Raw genomic sequence first — 20,340 nt, 5'->3', positions numbered from 1 at the left:
CATTTATTTATTTGTTTGTTTGTTTTTGAGTTGGAGTCTCACTCTGTCGCCCAGGCTGGAGTGCAGTGGCACACTCACGGCCACCCCAGCGCCGACCTGCTGGACTCAGGTGATTCTTCCACCTCAGCCTTCCAAGTAGCCGGAACTACAGGCGCGCTACCACGACTGGCTAATTTTTGATTTATTGTAGAGACGAGGTCTCTCCAAGTTGCCCGGGCTGGACTCGAACCCGCGGGCCCAGGCAATCCACTTGCCTCGGTCTCCCGAAGTGCTGGGATTACAGGCTGAGCCACCGAGCCCGGCCGAGATACATATTTTAAAAGTTGTCTATGGTTGCGCTTCTCCTGGACCACAAGTGCTAGGACGACGACACTTACTTTACTCGTCCAAGTCACCTCACTCCTTTCCACTACAGGGCCATCAGCAACCCATCAGCAACGCCTCCTCGAAAGCGTCAGGACGCGGGGAGCTCCTTTCTTCGAACTGAAGCGGGGCGGCAACTCTCATCTAAAGTAACCCAGGGGCTGTTGCCTAGCAACCCTCATTGACCCACTTGAGGGAAGCGGAAAAGGAAGACGCACAAGCTCAAAGAAACTTCGGCGGCCGGTCGCCCTTGCCTAGCAGCCCAATAAACAGAAGAGATTTTAGTCACCGCCCACTTTGCCCGACTCCACCGGAAGCTCGCGTCACTTCCGCCCTTATTAAACATGGCCGACTTTTACCCTCCTTTCTCTGTCCCCCAAACTAGAGGCGGGTTTTCGCCTCTTAGATTAAGTGTGATTGGTCACAGGGAGACTCGGCAGCGTCTCTGCGTCTCAGAGGAGGCCTGGAGAGCCTGGGTGCGTTCTGTTCCACACTTGGATTCAGATATTTTCCCAAGCTGCTCTCGATGGTAGCTTTGGACGGATAGAGGGGGCCGCGCAAGGAATTAGGGGACAATAATGGCCGCTTTCAAGATGTGGATTTTGGCTCCTTGAGGCCGTCTGAACGAGGGTTGGCAGCGCCGGAGCCCCAGAATCCAGGACAGAAGGGTCACAAGAGTCGCGGTTGGTGAGGTGAGTGTCCCTTCTTTTTTCCTGACCGGCCTCTCGCCAATAATGGTGGCTCCAGGCGGCGGATGTTGGTCTCCTGCTCAGGTCCGGGCCCCGGTTTGGAAAGTTCCTCTCTCGTTCCTGTCACCCACCTTGCCTTACTCACCTTAGGGATGCCGCGCCTCTCCTGCTTGCCCCGGCCTTCCTCCTTGCTCTGGTCAGATTCTGCTGCCTGGAGCGGCCTCGCTGCGATCCAGGGATGCTGCCCAGAGTCGCCCTGCGCCCTCCCTCAGGCCTCCGCTTTAGCCCACTCCCGAGTGTCGCGGAGCCGAGTAGAGCTCTTAGTGTTTTCTTCTCTCTCAAAGTCTTCTGCCTCTACCAGGCAATCTGGTGGGCCATCACTTCTGCTAGAGTCAACTCTCAGCTCCAGGTGGGCGGGGATTTTGTTTTGTTCTCTATCCCTATTGCCGAGAACAGAGATTGGTTCAGGGAGGGCCTGAAATAAAGTGGAGAAGGGACAGGTCACTTGTTTGGCATACCCATAGGTTTTGGGGCAAGGTTTTTCTCCTGTGGAAGAGCCTTTACCATTGCCCTCCCTGTTTCAGACTTCACTATTTTACTCGTACCCCTTGTAGTTACTTTACCATTCATCATTCTCCAGAATCTTGTTCTTTAACTCCTAATTTGTTTTTTTCAGCAGCTCGTTTAGTCCTCTCTGTCAGACTCCTTGTCCTGTGTTACTGCTGTCTTCCCTTGCTGTCTCTAGAAATGGTTGGCTTCCTGTTCTTGAATAAAGTTTAAATTCATTCATTCTTTTATCAAACATTTATTTGGCTAGGCATTAGACTATAGCAGTCAATAACATGTACAAGGTTCTCTCACCCACATCGAATGGCATTCTAAGGTATATTTCTTAGTTAGACAACTGCTGAGCAGAGCCTATCTGGATTTCCACATGTGTGGACAGATGTCACCATTATGCAGCTTTCCCTTTTCTATTTTGCGTGATGGCAAAATGTAACTGATTTATGTGTTTATATCATATGTGAAATCTATTTGGCAATACTTCACTAAAGCTGTGCATTTAATTAAAACTTGGCAAAAAATTCTGGATTCTAGTGGTACCTTATCCGTGACATTTCCTTTGCTGTACTAACTTATTGGAATGAGAGAAATTATCCAAGCATCCAGAATAGGTTATGTTCATAAGTGGGATGTTGTAGTGGAAAGTAAAGAGGAATTTGTTGCAAGTTGAGTGCCAGAAGTCTTATAACCACTTAACACCATTATAGTCAATAACACCATTTCCTAACTTGGTCTTTCTCACAAATATTTTGGTGAACATGGATTGTTCAACTGATTTCAGCAGGTGTGAGTTACTTTTCTGTAAAACACAACTAGTAAAAAAAAAAAAGCCATCAAAGTATGGAGTACATGGATAGTAGTCTTGTAATCCATCTCTACTCTGATGTATTTGTTGTTTAAAGAGAGGGAGAGGTAGAACTCATGTTTAAAAAAAAAAAAATTGGTAGCTGGGCTCGGTGGCTCAGCCTGTAATTCCAGTGCTTTGAGGCTGAAGTGAGTAGATTGCCTGAGCCCGCGGGTTCGAGACCTGCCTGGGCAACCTGGCAAGACCTCATCTCTACAATAAATAAATAAAAATTAGCCGGCCGTGGTAGCGCGTGCTTGTAGTTCCTGCTACTTGGAAGGCTGAGGTGGAAGGATTGCTGGAGCCCAGCAGGTCGAGGCTGCGGTGTCCGGGAGTGGCCACTGCACTCCAGTCTGAGTGACAGAGTGAGACTCCAACTCAAAAAAAAAAAAAAAAAAAAAAAATTGGTGAGGAACCAATCGGTAGGTAGAAACATGCCAGATAAAATAATGTTACAGTTACACGTATGTAACTCTTTATGGTTACAGAGTGCTTTCACATACACTTTCTTGTTTGATTCTCACAACAGCTTCATAGATTAGACAAAGCAAAAATTATTTCTATTTTACAGATATAGAATTATGGCTAACCAAAGATTAAGTTATTTTCTTCCCATCATACAGGTAGAAAATGTCAAGAACCTGGTTTCTGACTCAAATTTAATGGTGTTTCTCCTATACTTCTGTCATAGATGCCATCAGGCTTTAGTAAGTGTCCCTTAGTGAGGCTTTTTCTTGTCTGGATGATGCTCTCTTGGATCTTGGTTGTGATGGTGGTGGTGGTGGGGTGTGTGTGTGTGTGTGTGTGTGTGTGTGTGTGTGTGTGTGTGTGTATGTCTATTTTGGTGTCTGTTGGGAAGGGAATAGGAGGGTCTTTTGGAATTGTCAGTAACTTGATGGAATGCTCTTAGTGAACGGTAGTAAAAGTAGTCCTCGTTTTGGAGGGAAGGAGAAGGTTAACCACCTAAATACACTTGTAACTGCAGTTATTCTGGGATATGGCAGAGCCTTCTCCCCTTTTGTACCCAATACCAAATTGGTTTGCCTTCATTCTAGAGAAATTCCTGAGCCTGTGATGGGGGATACCAATGAGGATGTCTCGATCCATAGATTGGAAGGCACTGATCTGGACTCTCAGGTCGGTGGTCTTATTTGCAAGACCAAAAGTGCGGCCAGTGAGCAGCATGTCTTCAAGGCTCCTGCTCCTCGCCCTTCATTACTGGGACTGGACTTGCTGGCTTCCCTGAAACGGAGGGAACGAGAAGAGAAGGACGATGGGGAGGACAAGAAGAAGTCCAGAGTCTCTTCTTACAAGGATTGGGAAGAGAGCAAAGATGACCAGAGAGATGCTGAGGAAGAGGGCGGTGACCAGGCTGGCCAAAATAGCCGGAAGGACAGGTAAAGGCCTTAGGATACATTAGCCCAAGGGAAGCAAACGGAGGCCAGAAAATAACATCTTATGTTTATCTCTGTTTTCCTGTTGGACATTTAGAGCTTTATTATTTTATTATGATTCTATAATATTGAAGGTAGGTAGGAATTGGTATTTTCTTCAAATTTATGGGAAACAATTCAAAGGTGATTAGAGAGTAGATGATGGAGGTTAGAAATGCCTTGAGTTGTTGCCATATGTAGGCCTGCAGTAGCAGGGAGGTAAAATGGAGAAGGGACAGATCACTTGTTTGGCATACCCAAAGGTTTTGGGGCAAGGTTTTCCTCCTGTGAAACAGCCTTTACCATTGCCCTCTGTGTTTCAGACATTATCGATCTGCTCGGGTAGAGACTCCATCCCACCCTGGTGGTGTAAGTGAAGAGTTTTGGGAACGCAGTCGGCAGAGAGAACGAGAGCGTCGGGAACATGGTGTCTATGCCTCGTCCAAAGAAGAAAAGGATCGGAAGAAGGAGAAATCACGGGATCGAGACTATGACCGCAAGAGGGACAGAGGTAAACTGTCCAGTTGCTATTTACATTGAATAAATGTGGCAGCCTTTTTCCTGTTGCAGGAGTTTTTACAATGCCCATTAATTGAGCATTTGCATCCCCATTTACATTATGTCAGCCTGATTGGTTTTGACCATATTGGTGTTGGGAATAGCAAGCAGTTTAAGAAAAGAGCTGTTGCTTGTAACATAGATGCTTTGCTTGAGTATGTGGTTCTTGATTTATGAAAATTGGTGTCAAAGGAGATAATGGGTAATATATGTAGGAAACCGGAGTTTATAATGGTTTGGTGATAGAGAAATTGCTTGATAGCTTATAGACTTGTAAATGTTAAAATACTTACCATAGTTACTATTATAACTATTCTTTTTTGAATTCTTGGAGGAAAAGAACTATTACTGTGGGTTTAAAACTTTCTAGCTAGTAACTATCTTCTCCTCTGAAAGAATGGGCATATGTGTTTCAGGAGCCCACGGATCTCATTAGGAAACTGCAGGTTGTACCTGTGAATGAGTGGGTGGTGTGTCCTTTCTCTAGGGTGAAGATGGATGTGTACCTTAAGGCAGGACACCCAGTTTTAAGTTCTCTGTGTGACTCTTCATAGATGAGCGGGATAGAAGTAGACATAGCAGCAGATCGGAGCGAGATGGAGGGTCAGAGCGCAGCAGCAGCAGAAGAAATGAACCTGAGAGCCCACGGCATCGCCCTAAAGGTAGACTTAGCTGTTTTCTGTGGTGGTTTGTGAGGATTCAAGTCTATAAAAGACCAATGAGTGATTCCCATCCTCAGTGGGATTGCGAAGGCATTAGTGAAAATTCCTGATTTTACCGTGAACCTCTTGGAATACTTGGCTCTGAGTCAGGTGGGCATAGCCCTGTGCTTCTTCACTGAGGTGGGTATCTTTTTTTAAGGTGAGAGGCTGCTTTGCTGAATGACCCATTTTCCAAATGGCAGGAAAGAATAAGGAGCTGGGGACAGAAGGATTAAAATTAAAAATAATTATTTATATTCAAGAGAAATGTGTTTGCAGAGATAAACTGACTATTTCTTAAAATGTCATAAACTCAGATTGAAAACTGGATTGTTGAAATTCAGATTGTTAAAAGAACTCTCAAAATCATTTTACCCATTACAAATAAGTACGAGGTTTATAAATAGTAAAAGGAGTAAATTTGGGGTATTAACTTTTGGCTGCTGGTTCTAGAGCCATGTCTTGGATAAATTACGTTTTCTGTGGATATGTCTTTTGTGGCCCCAGATGCTGCCACCCCATCAAGGTCTACCTGGGAGGAAGAGGACAGTGGCTATGGCACCTCAAGGCGCTCGCAGTGGGAATCACCCTCCCCAACGCCTTCCTATCGGGATTCTGAGCGGAGCCATCGTCTGTCCACTCGAGATCGAGACAGGTGATGCTCTGGGCAGAGCAGCCCAGTTTGTCTGGGTGGATGATAAGGTGTCTGGGCATGGAGATCAAATGGCAGCCAGGGGAGCATGGCTTAGCTCAGGGATGGTTTTGTGATGCCTATTCTGTGGTTTCCCAGGTCTGTGAGGAGCAAGTACTCAGATGACACACCTCTACCAACTCCTTCCTACAAATACAACGAATGGGCTGATGACAGAAGACATCTGGGGTCCACTCCACGTCTCTCCAGGGGCCGAGGTAAGGACTAGGGGTCGGGGCAGAAGAGCAGGATTGCCCATTGTAGTAAGGCTAAATGGAGGCCTGCTTCTGGAGCCATGTGACTGCCCTGGTCTGTCTGTGACCACTGGATAAGACAGGCGTGGACTGACTTGCTTCCTGTACTTCTTCAGGAAGACGCGAGGATGGCGAAGAAGGAATTTCATTTGACACAGAGGAGGAGCGGCAGCAGTGGGAGGATGACCAGAGGGTAAAGCTTTATACCTTTGAGGGCTGATCAAGGGGGGGTGGCCATCCATACGTGTGTGGGTGAACGGAGGTGACCCTCTAGCAGGACTGGGCTTTGATGAGGGAGCAGCTAAGCTGTGTTCAGCCCCGAAACCCTGGAACCTCTTTGCAGAGGCACAGGCCACACAGTGAAACTTGTCACTGCAGTAGGTCCTCCTAAGTCTTCTTGTTATGTGTTGGTGCCACCGTGTGGTAAATCTAAGAAGTGCTGTCGTGATGGGCTGCCATAGAATCATCTGCCTAAAGTCTCCCATGGTGATTCTCTTACAGATGGCTTAGGGGAGCAGGTGGCCTCTGGCCTGCCCCTCACATGAGGGCTGCTCCACCACCTTAGTGACTTCTTACCAAACACTTCCCCTGCTGGCCATGTCTTGTGCATAAACTGGATGTGTCCCTTGTTCTTTTGCTTCATCTCGTGCCCTGCAGCAAGCTGACCGGGATTGGTACATGATGGATGAGGGGTATGATGAGTTCCACAACCCCCTGGCCTACTCTTCCGAGGACTATGTGAGGAGGCGGGAACAGCATCTGCATAAACAGAAGCAGAAGCGCATTTCCGCTCAGCGGAGACAGATCAATGAGGTGAGGCTGACTGCAGCTGTTGGAGTGGATTCAGGGCTGGAGGTGGGGCACGTGGGAGAAGCAGTGGGTCACATTTGAGCTTGTTTCCCTGTTGCCAAGAGGACCAGATCCAGATTATACCTCTGGAGGTGGAGGAGGGATGGGTGGGGAATGTTTTAGGAGCTTAAGAAGAACCCCAACTTGTACTTCTTTCTTTTTCAGTACTTCCTTTAGGGGTGCTGTTGATGGGAATGGTGTGGTGGAAACTGTCTCTGTGGTCTGTGTTCTTTGTGTCTCTCATTGGGTTCGGGATGGTCACCAGTTATTTGTCCATCTAAAGGTTCTAGCTTTAGAGGTTCTGACTTAGATGTAAGGTGCTGTTTCTTGGAACAAAGTTTTATAGGTGATTTGGGAGCAGCAAGTCCTTTGTCTAAGTTGCTGCAGAGAGGCCTGCAATGTTTCTGTGACTATCTGTGGTCCTTTTGTTGGGACCTGGCACGTTGACTTGCCTGGTGACCTTTCAGGACGACCTTTCGGTTGTGGTTTGAGTGTGTCTCCCTTTGTATCTTCACAGGACAATGAACGCTGGGAGACGAACCGCATGCTGACCAGTGGAGTGGTCCATCGGCTGGAGGTGGACGAGGACTTTGAAGAGGATAACGCGGCCAAGGTGCATCTGATGGTGCACAACCTGGTGCCTCCCTTTCTGGATGGGCGCATTGTCTTCACCAAGCAGGTGAGGTTCCTCTGTGGCCAGAGACAAAACAGTTCAGAAAGACCTGATGCAGAGAAAAACAGGAAAGGGGAGAAAGCTCCATATCACGATAGGGTAGCAACCCCTCTCACTGACTAGAGCCATTATGAAACAGGCCTTCTTGCTGATCTTGGTGGACACTTCTCTTTTTCCTTAACCTGCTGCAGCCAGAGCCTGTGATTCCAGTCAAGGATGCCACTTCTGACCTGGCCATTATTGCTCGAAAAGGCAGCCAAACAGTGCGGAAGCACAGGGAGCAAAAGGAACGCAAAAAGGTTGGTTTCTTGTCACTGGGACTAGGAAGTCTATGCATGTTTTTCTTTTCTTAAAGGTAATCTTGGCTGGGCTCAGTGGCTCAGCCTGTAATCCCTCACTTTGGGAGGCCGAGGTGAGTGGATTGCCTGAGCCCGCGGGTTCGAGACCCACCCGGGGAACTTGGCAAGACCTCATCTCTACAATAAATCAAAAAATTAGCTGGGCGCACGCCTATAGTTCTAGCTACTTGGAAGACTGAGGCAGAAGGATAGCCGGAGCCCAACAGGTCGAGGCTGCGGTGACCAGGAGTGGCCACTGCACTCCAGTCTGGGTGACAGAGTGAGACTCCAACTCAAAAAACAATAAAAAAAAATAAAAAATAAAAATAAAAATAATCTTATTAGCTGCACAGGTAGGATTCCTGTTGGAAGTCAGAGGACATGCCTGGAGCAAGAATCTGCCCCTGGAGGAGGGCACTGCATCCCTCCATGAGGTCCTTAGCCTTGACAGCTATAAGGCCTAGTATTGGGAGAGCTTGAGGCTTGGGATGCCTGGCTCGGTGCCTCCAGTGCCTTGGGGGAGTTTGCCACCTGCTGGGTGAAGCCTGTTGTCATCCAGGATTAATTCTCCATTGACTACAGTCGTGTTACAGGATAGAACAGACTTACTTTTCTTCTTTTTCAGGCTCAGCACAAACACTGGGAACTGGCAGGGACCAAACTGGGAGATATAATGGGTGTCAAGAAAGAGGAAGAGCCAGATAAAGCTGTGACAGAGGATGGGAAAGTGGACTACAGGTGGGCAGTCTCTGCCAGCTACAGACTTGCTGCAAAGACTGGGGACCCTCAAGGGCAATCATGGCAGAACCCACCAGCTTCACAGCTCTTGAACAGGAAATGCTAGGATGTCACTCTGAATCTTCGGTGCTCTTCTGGTCTCCTCCTGGTTTCTCTTCTTCCGTATTCAGCTTTTCCTAAATATTAGTCCTGCCATCACCACTATCTCTACTGAGGACCTTTCTCGTGTTAGTTGGTGGTATGAGGAGAATGAGGTCCTGGGAGGTTAATTAATCTGTCTGAGGTTGCTCAGCTGGTAAATGAGGGAGTTAGGATCAGACCCAGTCAGTCTCATGTCAGAGCCACTCTACTAAAGTGCCTTTCAGGTGTTCCATGTAGGAAGCTGGTCTTTGTTCCCTTACTCAGATTTCAGTTCAGTATAAGGAAGTAGTATTTTTAACAAAGGTTCCAAGGTAGAAAGAATTATCTTATTGGGTAGTGACTTCTCTGTTCACAGAGGAATTTAAGAAGATGTTGGATAACGGCTTATTGGGATTCCTTATGGGCTGGACTCAACTGTCACTTGAGATTTGTGTCCTTTGAATGCTCTCAAGTCCTACTGAACGGTCATCTGAATTAATAATTCTCTGTGCCCCTGTGTGTAATATCCCAGATGAGAAGTTGGTACTATTGATCATCTCTTGCTAGTCTCTAGTTAACTTAAACCTTTAGGTATTGTAAGGTGATCAGGAAGGACTGGGTGATATTAGGAATAGGAAGGTTGACAGAGCATAGAGTGGATCCAGTGGAGGAAAGGTCTTTCTGGTGAGCAGCGAGTGAAGACTGTGTGGACCAATATAGCACTTTTGCAGTGCAGTCTTGGGAAAATGGCGTAGTGCTTCTGAATCTTGTGTCAGATGTTGAGCGTTTTTAGTAGAGGCTGCAGGTCAGTATTAAGTGGAACTGTTTTCACAGTTCTTTGATAACAAAGCCTTGTAGACTGTGCTGCTGTCCCAAGAGGAGGGGGGATATCCGACCTCTTTTGGGTGCTCTGCACCCATAAATCCTCAGAAGACCTGTGTGGCTATCTTGACCCTTCAAGTGTTGTGCTGAAACTGCCCAAGGGTATTCTCTACAAGGTAGTAACCCGGGCATTGATTTCAGCTCATCTTCTGCTCAGACTCTATTCAGGGCAGAGGATTTGCCCACTTGGGCAAATCTGTAAATCCTGTGATCTATATTTAACTCTGCCTGACCCTAGGTGTTGAGTATGTTGTGGTGATGGATTCTCACACAATAGGTCCAGTTCTCAGGCCGATGAGAAACATCTAATAACCTGGCTGCTTTGGGGTCTCAAAGAGTCTTGTCGAAGTCCTCATTCCTGGGTGTAGGAAGAATGGCAGTAACCCAGTCGGGAAGGGCAGTGTGGAAATGGTGTAGGGTGCTTAAGCTGCTGTGTCTTCCCAGGACAGAGCAGAAGTTTGCAGATCACATGAAGAAAAAGAGTGAAGCCAGCAGTGAATTTGCAAAGAAGAAGTCAATCCTGGAGCAGAGGCAGTACTTGCCCATCTTTGCAGTGCAGCAGGAGCTGCTCACTATCATCAGGTGACTGCACCTGGGGCCTGGAATTCCAGTGTTGCATCAGGAGCCCCTTGACCTCCTCAGTTTGCTCAAGAGCTCTTTTACTTTTATGCATTGCATCTGATAGAGAAGGGAAGTAATTTTTTTTCTCTGACCTGGTTGCCCTGTGCTGTGCTGCACAAAGTTATCATTTGCTTTAGCTCACCTGTTTAAACCTCAGGGCCACTGCATCTATGGCTGAGCTCATTTACTTTAGCTCACCTGTTTAAATTTCACTGTATTCCAGACTTTTCAGGTGATATAAGAGATTGTTTTCCCAGGAAATTCTTTCTAAGCAGGCATGCTCCTTGGCCAGTCAGACATGGGGGTAGCATGTGGCAGAGTCTTCTCAGAGGCTTAGACTTGACCCTCCACTCAGGCTGATGAACCCTTTACCTGCTTGTCCTTATAGAGACAACAGCATCGTGATTGTGGTTGGAGAAACAGGGAGTGGTAAGACCACTCAGCTGACCCAGTACTTGCATGAAGATGGTTACACGGACTATGGGATGATTGGGTGTACCCAGCCACGGCGTGTGGCTGCCATGTCAGTGGCCAAGAGAGTCAGCGAAGAGATGGGGGGAAGCCTTGGTGAGGAGGTAAGTCATTATTCCCTGATCGCTTCTGCCTGGTTGTGCCAAAGGGTGTAATCTGCTGGGGCCTGGGCCCTGGCATGGGCTGTGCTGATGGCAAGGCAGGGGGCAGGGCTTTCAGAGCCACCTCTCTGACCTGCAGGTGGGTTATGCCATCCGCTTTGAAGACTGCACTTCAGAAAACACCTTGATTAAATACATGACTGACGGGATTCTGCTCCGAGAGTCTCTCCGGGAGGCCGACCTAGATCACTACAGTGCCATCATCATGGACGAGGCCCATGAGCGCTCCCTCAACACCGATGTGCTCTTTGGGTTACTCCGGGAGGTGAGGGCTGTGGGATCTAGTCCCTCTGTGTATGGGGCGTTGACCTGCCAGTAGCTAGTGACTGGGAGGTTCAGGTGGGCTGAGGGCATCTGTGACAGGCCAGAGTTTCCCCTGAGTCCTCTGGTTGCTGAGATCAGACCTGGGCTGTTGTTTACTCTGTTCTTGTTCAGCTCAGTAGTGACTTGGGGTTTTCTGGGCTGACTCCCTTGCTTTAGTCTTCAGGGTTGGGAAGAATCTAAAATGCTGGTTCATGAGCTTTGGTGTCTGTTTTCTTGGGAGTGATGGTGATGAGACTGGAGGGTGGGAACCAGGGATCCCAAACCTATTGGAGCACCTGAGTGGCCTCTTCTCTCAGGTGGTGGCTCGGCGCTCAGACCTGAAGCTCATCGTCACATCAGCCACCATGGATGCAGACAAATTTGCTGCCTTTTTTGGGAATGTTCCCATCTTTCACATTCCTGGTCGTACCTTCCCTGTTGACATCCTCTTCAGCAAGGTAACGAGGCCTCCATTTGATGAACTTACCATTCCATGCCATATGCTTCTCTGATGGAAAGTCAGCTGGAGGGTGTAGGCTGGGAAGGGGAATGAGTTGGGGAAGATTTTGTGGGTATCATGGGGCAAATGAGGCAGCCTACAGCTCCAGGGCTCAGGCTGACAGGACTGTCCTCTAGGAGAGGCTTTGTTGTTTCTTTGGAGCTGAAGGACAGGGTCTAGGGAGGCACTGTGGCTTCTCACAGGGGTCTTGGAGTCAGGCCCTGCCATAGGTGCAGTGGCCCTGAAAGTCCACTGCCCCAATTCAGACCATTGACTGGGCCAAGGGCTCCCAAGGAGATGTCTGGCCTATGTTTCCAACACTTTTCTCTGACTGCGTTCCTGGGCTGGTGTTGCAGACTCCACAAGAGGATTATGTGGAAGCCGCGGTGAAGCAGTCCTTACAGGTGCACCTGTCAGGGGCCCCAGGCGACATCCTTATCTTCATGCCTGGCCAAGAGGACATTGAGGTGCGTGCCTTGGTCATAACCATGATGAACTGGCATGTCTTGCTTATGAGAATTTGGAATTCTGATGTCTCATGGCTCCTCCCTGTGCCCTCAGGTGACCTCAGACCAGATTGTGGAGCATCTGGAGGAACTGGAGAATGCACCCGCCTTGGCTGTGCTACCCATCTACTCCCAGCTGCCTTCTGATCTCCAGGCCAAAATCTTCCAGAAGGTGTGATGGCAGGAATGACCAGGAGTGTCTCCTGGAGTCCCCAAAGGAGGGCAAGAGGGAAGACATCACTTTCCAGGCAGAAGGCGGAGTGGGAGGTGGGCGTTTTCCCCTTCGTAGAGCCTTTTCTATCCCGAGACTCAGCTTTCCCTCCCTGCATGTCCTGCTCTGCTCTAGGCTCCGGATGGTGTTCGCAAGTGTATCGTTGCCACCAACATTGCCGAGACGTCTCTGACTGTGGATGGCATCATGTTTGTTATCGATTCTGGTTATTGCAAATTAAAGGTACGAGAAGACACAGGAGGCAGGGCCCTGAGTCTTCATCTGAAGCTAACTTGGCTTAGGGGTAGGAAGTCAGGCTCTTGTTCTTGACCCTGGAGTGGGGGACATGTAGAGGTGGTGGGTGGTGTTGACGTTAACATTCATGGAGTACAGGTTTTGCCATGTGCTTGGTTCATTTAATCCTTGTGATAACTTGATGAGGTAGATAATTTAACTCAGTAGAGATCACAGAGCTGCTGTTTATGGGGGAAAACTTCTTCAGGTGTTTATGAGAAAATTTTTAGAGGCTCTTGGCTTCAGAGCTTAGCCTGAGTTGCAAAGGCACTTCCTCTGTGATGTGTAGCAACCAGGGTTTGTCTTTCTTTGTCTCAGGGCTGCCTCCCTTTGCCCTTCACTTTGTCCTTCAGTAATTTGCTGCCCCCTTGTAGGTCTTCAACCCCAGGATTGGCATGGATGCTCTGCAGATCTACCCTATCAGCCAAGCCAATGCCAACCAGAGGTCAGGACGAGCCGGCAGGACGGGCCCAGGTCAGTGTTTCAGGTAGGAGGCCTGTGTTAGCCTGCTTTCTGGGGCAGTGCTGGGGTTGCTGAGTGTGGAGTCTGGCTGGGGCAGGTGGGATGTTGACCCTAGAGCTGATCCCTAAGGCTGGGGCTGCCAGTGGGGCTGTCACTTGTTGGTCATCCCATCATATGCTGTTGAGTGGGAGGAGAAGCTTTTCCAGGGAGCTCTGGTGTCTGAGGCAGACCTGCGTGAATGAAGGTACACATTTAATCAATTATAGCCTACCCCACTTCGGAGGATAGGTCTGAACAAATGATGCCATTGGTTCTTTTTGACTTCTATTCTTCTCTGTCTCCCTTTTTTGGTTGTGATTTTTGAGAATAATGCACTCAATATAGATACTCAGTAAATATAGAAAACTATTAAGAAAATAAAACCAGCCATAATTCTAGTCTCAGGGTCACTGGTTCCAGAAGTGAAATAGGCAGGTAGGAGGTTCTGGCAGAAGAGTTGAATTGGCAGGATGAGGTTTGAGTGGGTGGAAATGAGTGATTCAAGAAGGGGATGGGGGGTGGTGGGGAGAAGTTGGAACGACTTTGGTTTCCACCACAGCGGTCCCCATGTAGGCAGCCAGGTACAGCTAAGAGACTTGACAGGTCAGTGCAGTGGCAGGTGTAGAACTAGGATCTTCTCTCTGCAGGCTCTACACCCAGAGTGCCTACAAGAATGAGCTCCTGACCACCACAGTGCCGGAGATCCAGAGGACCAACCTGGCCAACGTGGTGCTGCTGCTCAAATCCCTCGGGGTGCAGGACCTGCTGCAGTTCCACTTCATGGATCCGCCCCCGGAGGACAACATGCTCAACTCCATGTATCAGCTCTGGATCCTCGGGGCCTTGGACAACACAGGTGTGGTGGCCCCGGGAGCCAGCAGGGCCTCGTGGGTACTGGCACTTGGGCTCCTTCTCTCTCTCCTCCACTCTTCTGAGTATCTGGGTCTGCTCATTGCTTGTAGGTGGCCTGACCTCCACTGGGCGACTGATGGTAGAGTTCCCGCTGGATCCAGCCCTGTCCAAGATGCTCATTGTGTCCTGTGACATGGGCTGTAGCTCCGAGATCCTGCTCATCGTGTCCATGCTCTCAGTCCCAGCCATTTTCTACAGGCCCAAGGTGAGGTGTGGCGGCTGGCTTTCCTCTTCCCAGAGAACTCGAGGAAGCATTGGAGAGGGGAATAGCTTCTTTCTGTATTATCAAAATGGAACAGAGGGCAGGAATCAAAGTTTCTAAAGAAGGATTTTGCTGTTTTCTCTGTTAAGTAGATTGGGGTAGGGGAAAGAAGGGCCAGATCAGTAGTTCTCAGGAAATGCTTTGGAAATTTGCAAGCACGTTTTTTTATCCTCTTGTGTGGTTGTTCCTGAGTCCTCATATCTTGGAATAAACGTTTTATAAGTTGTCTTTATTTTTCCCAAATTGTTAGGGCAACATATTGACATGTTTGAAGTTATGTGTATGTGTAGGTGATTCTGAGAGAACCGCTGGGATATGCTCAGGGGGCCTGGACTTGCCGGTGCTGAGAGTGAAGATTCTTTTTTCCTTTCCAGGGCCGAGAGGAGGAGAGTGATCAAATCCGGGAGAAGTTTGCTGTCCCTGAGAGTGATCATTTGACCTACCTGAATGTCTACCTGCAGTGGAAGAACAATAACTACTCTACCATCTGGTGTAATGATCATTTCATCCATGCCAAGGCCATGCGGAAGGTGGGGGTGGTAGCCCAGAAGAACCGGATGTTGGGATGAGGGGAGGAAGGTGAGAAAAGAAAGGATGCATCCTGGCCCTTCCTGTGCCCTGCTCTAGGTCCGGGAGGTACGGGCTCAACTCAAGGACATCATGGTGCAGCAGCGGATGAGCCTGGCCTCGTGTGGCACTGACTGGGACATCGTCAGGAAATGCATCTGCGCTGCCTATTTCCACCAGGCAGCCAAGCTGAAGGTGAGCCCTGGGATCCCAATGGAGCTTAGCCCCTTCCTGGGGATTCCTGTACTAGAGCAAATTTCTTCCTTTCTCCAGGTGCCATCTGCAGATGTGGATGGGCTTCTCCCAAACCTGTGTCAACACAGTGTTAAGGGGAGGGGGAGCTGCCTAAATGGGCAGCGTTTTCTTGATGTGGCCGCCTGTTGTGTTTCTTTCCTAGGGAATCGGGGAGTATGTGAATGTCCGCACAGGGATGCCCTGCCACCTGCACCCTACTAGCTCCCTCTTTGGAATGGGCTATACCCCAGACTACATAGTGTATCACGAGTTGGTCATGACCACCAAGGTTAGTCTTTTCCAAGGTGCTTATGTAACATAGGCCCACTTGTCTGGGCCAGGCTTTTGTAACCCTCACTGCCTTCTGGTTATGAGCTTTTAGCTTGGGAAACTTGAGGTCACATGGGTTGCTTGTGGGGCATTTGAGACTGGTTTTCAGCTGGGGTTTGGGGAAGCTTTGCACAGGGTTAACCTCTAGAAATCAGTGACTTCAGCCATGCCAGCAGGATTGTTCCCCACTTGCTGCTTGGGACGAGCAACCCCTATTGATGTCATTAGAAGGATTTTCTGAGGGATTGGGTCTTTTCTCTCAGATACTAGGGGACATTTTTTCAAGCATGGAGGTAATTTTGGATGGAAGAATGAATTAAAATTCTAGGATTTTTTTCTGCCTTTTTCAGCCTCCCAGGGCTGGGGGAGGGCCCTTCTCATGTGGCTTCTGATCGTGGAACCACTCAGAGGAACGTTGGCCCTCCCGTGACCTCCTTCTTGCTCCCGCTTCTGCCTCTAGGAATACATGCAGTGCGTGACCGCTGTGGACGGGGAGTGGCTGGCGGAGCTGGGCCCCATGTTCTACAGTGTGAAACAGGCAGGCAAGTCGCGGCAGGTAAGGCTCTGGTACTCTTTCCATGGAGGTGCTGTTTGCCCATGGGGTCAGTTTTCCTTGGGCGTGGTGTTGAAGACTGGTCATCATCTGACCCCTTTACTTCTCTCTCCAAACATAAAAACTGTAAACCACCCAGTTTGTCTGATTTTCCCTTATGCTTGTGTCTTCAAGTCTCCCAAGCTAAAAAAACAAAACAAAACAAAACCAGAAAACTTATTTTTATGGAAAAGTCGAAGTATTCAGAAAAGTGAAAAAAAGTATAACAGGCTACCATGAATTCATCACCTAGCCTTCATAATTATCAGTATTGTCAGTCTTCATTTGCTATTTCTACCTTCCTCCACACACATCTTTTTTATTACTGGAGTATTTTAGGGCTTATCTCAGATAACATGTTATTTCACCCACAAATACTTGAAGATGTGTCTCTTACTGAAAGGACTTAAAAAAAAGTAACCTCCGTACCATTATCACTCCTAACAAAATTAATACTTAATGTCACCTAAGTCTTGAGTCCTTATTCACATTTTCACATTTATCTCAAAGATAACTTATGATGGATTTGCTCGAATTAAGATCCAAACATTGCAATTGGTTGTTATGAGTCTTAACTCTTTCATTCTAGAACAGGCTCCACCACCACCCTTTTTTATGGCATTGCTTTACTGGAGAAGCCAGGTCATTTGTCCTACAGAATCTTCCATAGTATCTGTTTGACTGATTGCTTCCTCATGGTGGTGTTTAACTTGTGCCTGTATCACATGTACTTCCTGTCAGCTAGTGGCCAATTTAAAGACTTGATTAGATTCCGATTCAGCTATGTGAGGCAAGGATGCATACGTATGGTGCTGTGAACTTTCTCTGAGATGGTATTTGGGGCACATGAAGTCTGGTAGTCCTACTTTTGATGACGTGAAGATTTCTGAGCGGTCCTGGTGGTGGCAGCCTGTACCCTTCATTATAGATTCTCCACCTGCTCCTCCATCTCATTGTTGTAGTGTCTGCTGATGGCCATTGCCTAGATCAATTATTTAGGGTTGCAAAGCATTGTAGGGCTTTTGCTTTCCCCTCAGCATAGTCCCACCCATACCAGGCCCATACCCATCTTCCTTATGTATGTCCTTTCCTGCCAGATGGTAATATCTTCCCTCTTTTCCTGTACTTCTTGGCATAGTTGTGAACTTGATTTAAGAAAAAGAAACATGCCAGGTGTGGTGGCTCACACCTGTAATCCCAGCACTTTGGGAGACTGAGGCAGAGGATTGCTTAGCCTAGGAAGTTTGAAACCAGCTGGGCAACACAGTAAGCCTTGCCTCCACATAAAATAAAAAATTAGCTGGGCATGGTGGCATGTAGTCCCAGGTACTCTGGAGACTGAGGTAGAAGGCAGGAAGTCCAGGCTGTGGTGAGGTGTGATCGTGCCACTGTACTCCAGCCTGGGTGACAGAGGGAGACCCCCCAACTCCAAAAAAAAAAAAGTAAGTACTTACTGAGTTGAATGGAGTGCTAAGGTATGACTGGGTTAGGACTACATTGTCCAGTGTCTGTCTTGGATCAGTGAGAAAAGCAGGCCTCAGCCGCAAACAAGAAGGTGGTCTTGGTGCTGGGGCAGGAAGCCATGTGGCCTCTGCCCCTGAGAGCTGGCCTGGTTGGTGCAGTGTCTAGTTTGCAGCAGGGACATAGGTGCAGACAAGGCCACCTTACCTGATGGTCCCAGTGAACTCAGCAGGCCCCTCTCCTGCTTCTCTAGGAGAACCGCCGCCGAGCCAAAGAGGAAGCCTCAGCCATGGAGGAGGAGATGGCGCTGGCTGAGGAGCAGCTGCGAGCCCGGCGGCAGGAGCAGGAGAAGCGCAGCCCCCTGGGCAGTGTCAGGTGAGCTTTGGCCTTGGGGCTCTAGCTGGATGGGGGCCGCCCTGGGAGGCTGCCAGAGACCAGACCCTGATACAGGGTTAGGAATTAAGAGAAGCTGAATGTGTAAAGGTGATTGGCGACAGACATTGCTTGTGCATTGAGAGGTCACCTGGGGAGGCATGGGAGCAGGTCCAGGCTTTAAAGGGGTGGTTATATACCTGTAACTCATGGTCACTGCCATGTTGAATTCAGGGCCTGAGGTGGCTTGGAGTAACAGTGTCGGTCTTCCAGCCTTACTGACGCATGAGGAGGTTGGAAACCATGGTGGAGTAGGGAGAAGAGAACCTTGGGCTTCTCTGTCTTTGCTGGTACCTGGAGTTAGGCCAGACTTAACTGGTCAAGGGCACGGTCCTCCACAAGATGCCCTCATGTCAAATACCAGCTGTGGGCTGGAGGCCACTCACTTCCAACCAACTTGTTACAAATTTGGGTATCCCTATGAACTCCCTTAGGTTTAGTAATTTGCTAGAATGACTCATGGAACTTGGAAAAGTGCTATACTTATGACTGCAGTTTTATTATAGCAAAAGGGTACAAATCAGAACCAGACAAAGGGAGAGATGCATTATCCTCTCAGCACATTGATTTGTGATGGTATGGACAGGGTTATTTCCAACCAGGGAGGCTCACCTGTCCAGTTTTTATTGGGGTTTTGTTATGTAGGCTTGAATGATTGACTCGTTGTCCATGTGGTTGAGCTCAATCTCCAGCCCCCTTTTTCCTCCCCAGAGGTCAGGCTGATAGCATGTGGCTCAAAGCCCCAACTCTAATCCTGTGGCTGGTCTTTTGGCCAGGCCAGTCCTGTCTTGAGTCTTCTTGTTAGCATAAACTATTGAGGGGCTCACTATGAATAGCAGACATGCCAATCTCTCGGGAAATTTCAAGGATTTAGAGTTACCTCCCAGCCTCTGGGTACAAAGGCAAGTCCAATTCTTTGTTACACAGCTGGAGTGGCGGTCTGTGAGATGGATGATTACCAACAAAGTTTACCTAGGAGCTATGAGAGGCGTTGTTAAAGAACCTATCTTGGCTGTGCACAGTGGCTCATGCCTGTAATCCTAACACTTTGGAAGGTGGAGGTGAGAGGATTGACTGAGCCCAGGGGTTCAAGACCATCTTGGGCAACTTGGTGAGACCTTGTCATTATAATAAAAAAATTAGTCGGACGTGGTGGCATGTTGGTTTCAGCAACTTGGAAGGCTGAGGTGGAAGAATCACCTGAGCTCAGCAGGTCGAGGCTGTGGTGGCTATGAGCATGCCACTGCACTCCAGTCTGGGCAACAGTGAGACTCCAACTAAAAAAAAAAAAAAACCCCAACAAACCCCCCCCCCAGAAAAAACCTATCTTAAACATCCCTTAATGGATATCAGAAGGAGTGAGGTTCCTTTATTTTATTACGCTCCCAACCCAAAATGGGGAAAGGAAAGGAGTGGGAATGTGCTGGTAATGAGATCCCTCAGCCCCAGAACTCTCTCTCTTTCACACACACACACACACACACACACACACACACACACACACACACGGGGTAGGGCACACAGGGCCCCTCAGCCCCAGAACTCTCTCTCTCTCTCTCTCTCTTTCACACACACACACGCGCGCACACACACACACACACACATGGGGTAGGGCACACAGGGCCCCTCAGCCCCAGTTCTCTCTCTCTCTCTCTTTCACACACACACACACACACACACACACACACACACACACACACACACACACACACGGGGTAGGGCACACAGGGCCTCAGGCTCTGCGTCCAGCTGCGTACCCTGCTGGGAGTGAGGAGCGCTGTTTCCTAACCCCTCTCTCTGTGTCTCCAGGTCTACAAAGATCTATACTCCAGGTCGGAAAGAGCAAGGAGAGCCTATGACCCCTCGCCGCACGCCAGCCCGCTTTGGTCTGTGAGCTGAGGCTGTCCCCAGAGAGGATGGCAGCCAAGTGTTAGGTCCTGAGCCCTCTGGCAGGAGCCCTGAGGCTGCAGACAAAGCCCTTTCATCTGAGGACTTTCATCTGTGGTACATCATGGTCCCTGAGGGCAGTTCCTGCTGGACCAGGCTCTGCTGCAGAGGAAGTGGGAGTTCCTTCATGCAGGAACGTGGCGAGAGCCTGGCTGCAGAGCATCTGAGATGCTGCCAGACCCATTGCATCCAAGTAAACTGGACTAGACACTTGACTGACTTGGCTGTGACCATGTCTTTTTTTAATCCTTGTGTAAAGCAACAAAATAGACCTAGAGGGAATTGTAATTTGGTTATAATTCAGGATTTGGAAATAAATTTATTATTTGTAAAATGTGA

The 20,340-nt window shown here is 48.6% G+C and overlaps 2 protein-coding genes across 5 annotated transcripts in view; one reads left to right on the top strand and one right to left on the bottom strand.

The window, feature by feature from the left end:
• The window catches only part of TXNL4B (thioredoxin like 4B), a 9,516-nt gene extending 8,012 nt beyond the window's left edge, over positions 1 to 1,504 (bottom strand). The window contains exon 1 of one of the 4 annotated variants that reach the window (XM_021714573.1): positions 1,198 to 1,504. The gene's annotated coding sequence lies outside the window, so the exon portion shown is untranslated. Of the gene's footprint in view, positions 1 to 377; positions 438 to 659; positions 868 to 1,197 lie in introns of those variants that run through there. The other 3 variants (XM_021714574.1, XM_008062226.2, XM_021714576.1) reach the window with 3 other exon arrangements.
• On the top strand, positions 628 to 20,340 carry DHX38 (DEAH-box helicase 38). Its single transcript, XM_021714569.1, has 27 exons — positions 628 to 892; positions 3,516 to 3,857; positions 4,217 to 4,404; positions 5,006 to 5,113; positions 5,660 to 5,807; positions 5,943 to 6,061; positions 6,214 to 6,290; positions 6,755 to 6,910; positions 7,464 to 7,625; positions 7,811 to 7,918; positions 8,583 to 8,695; positions 10,142 to 10,279; positions 10,707 to 10,893; positions 11,030 to 11,215; positions 11,571 to 11,711; positions 12,109 to 12,219; positions 12,314 to 12,430; positions 12,605 to 12,712; positions 13,138 to 13,250; positions 13,912 to 14,120; positions 14,227 to 14,381; positions 14,813 to 14,968; positions 15,066 to 15,200; positions 15,403 to 15,528; positions 16,030 to 16,125; positions 17,876 to 17,997; positions 19,864 to 20,340. Exons 2-27 carry the CDS (start codon positions 3,535 to 3,537, stop codon positions 19,946 to 19,948), a joined length of 3,687 nt encoding a protein of 1,228 aa, XP_021570244.1. The 5' UTR covers positions 628 to 892; positions 3,516 to 3,534; the 3' UTR covers positions 19,949 to 20,340.

This window comes from Carlito syrichta, unplaced genomic scaffold, assembly GCF_000164805.1.
Source record: "Carlito syrichta isolate Samal-C Ts95f unplaced genomic scaffold, Tarsius_syrichta-2.0.1 Scaffold305678, whole genome shotgun sequence".
Classification (NCBI taxonomy): domain Eukaryota; kingdom Metazoa; phylum Chordata; class Mammalia; order Primates; family Tarsiidae; genus Carlito; species Carlito syrichta.
This window is presented reverse-complemented; position numbering and strand designations above follow the sequence as displayed.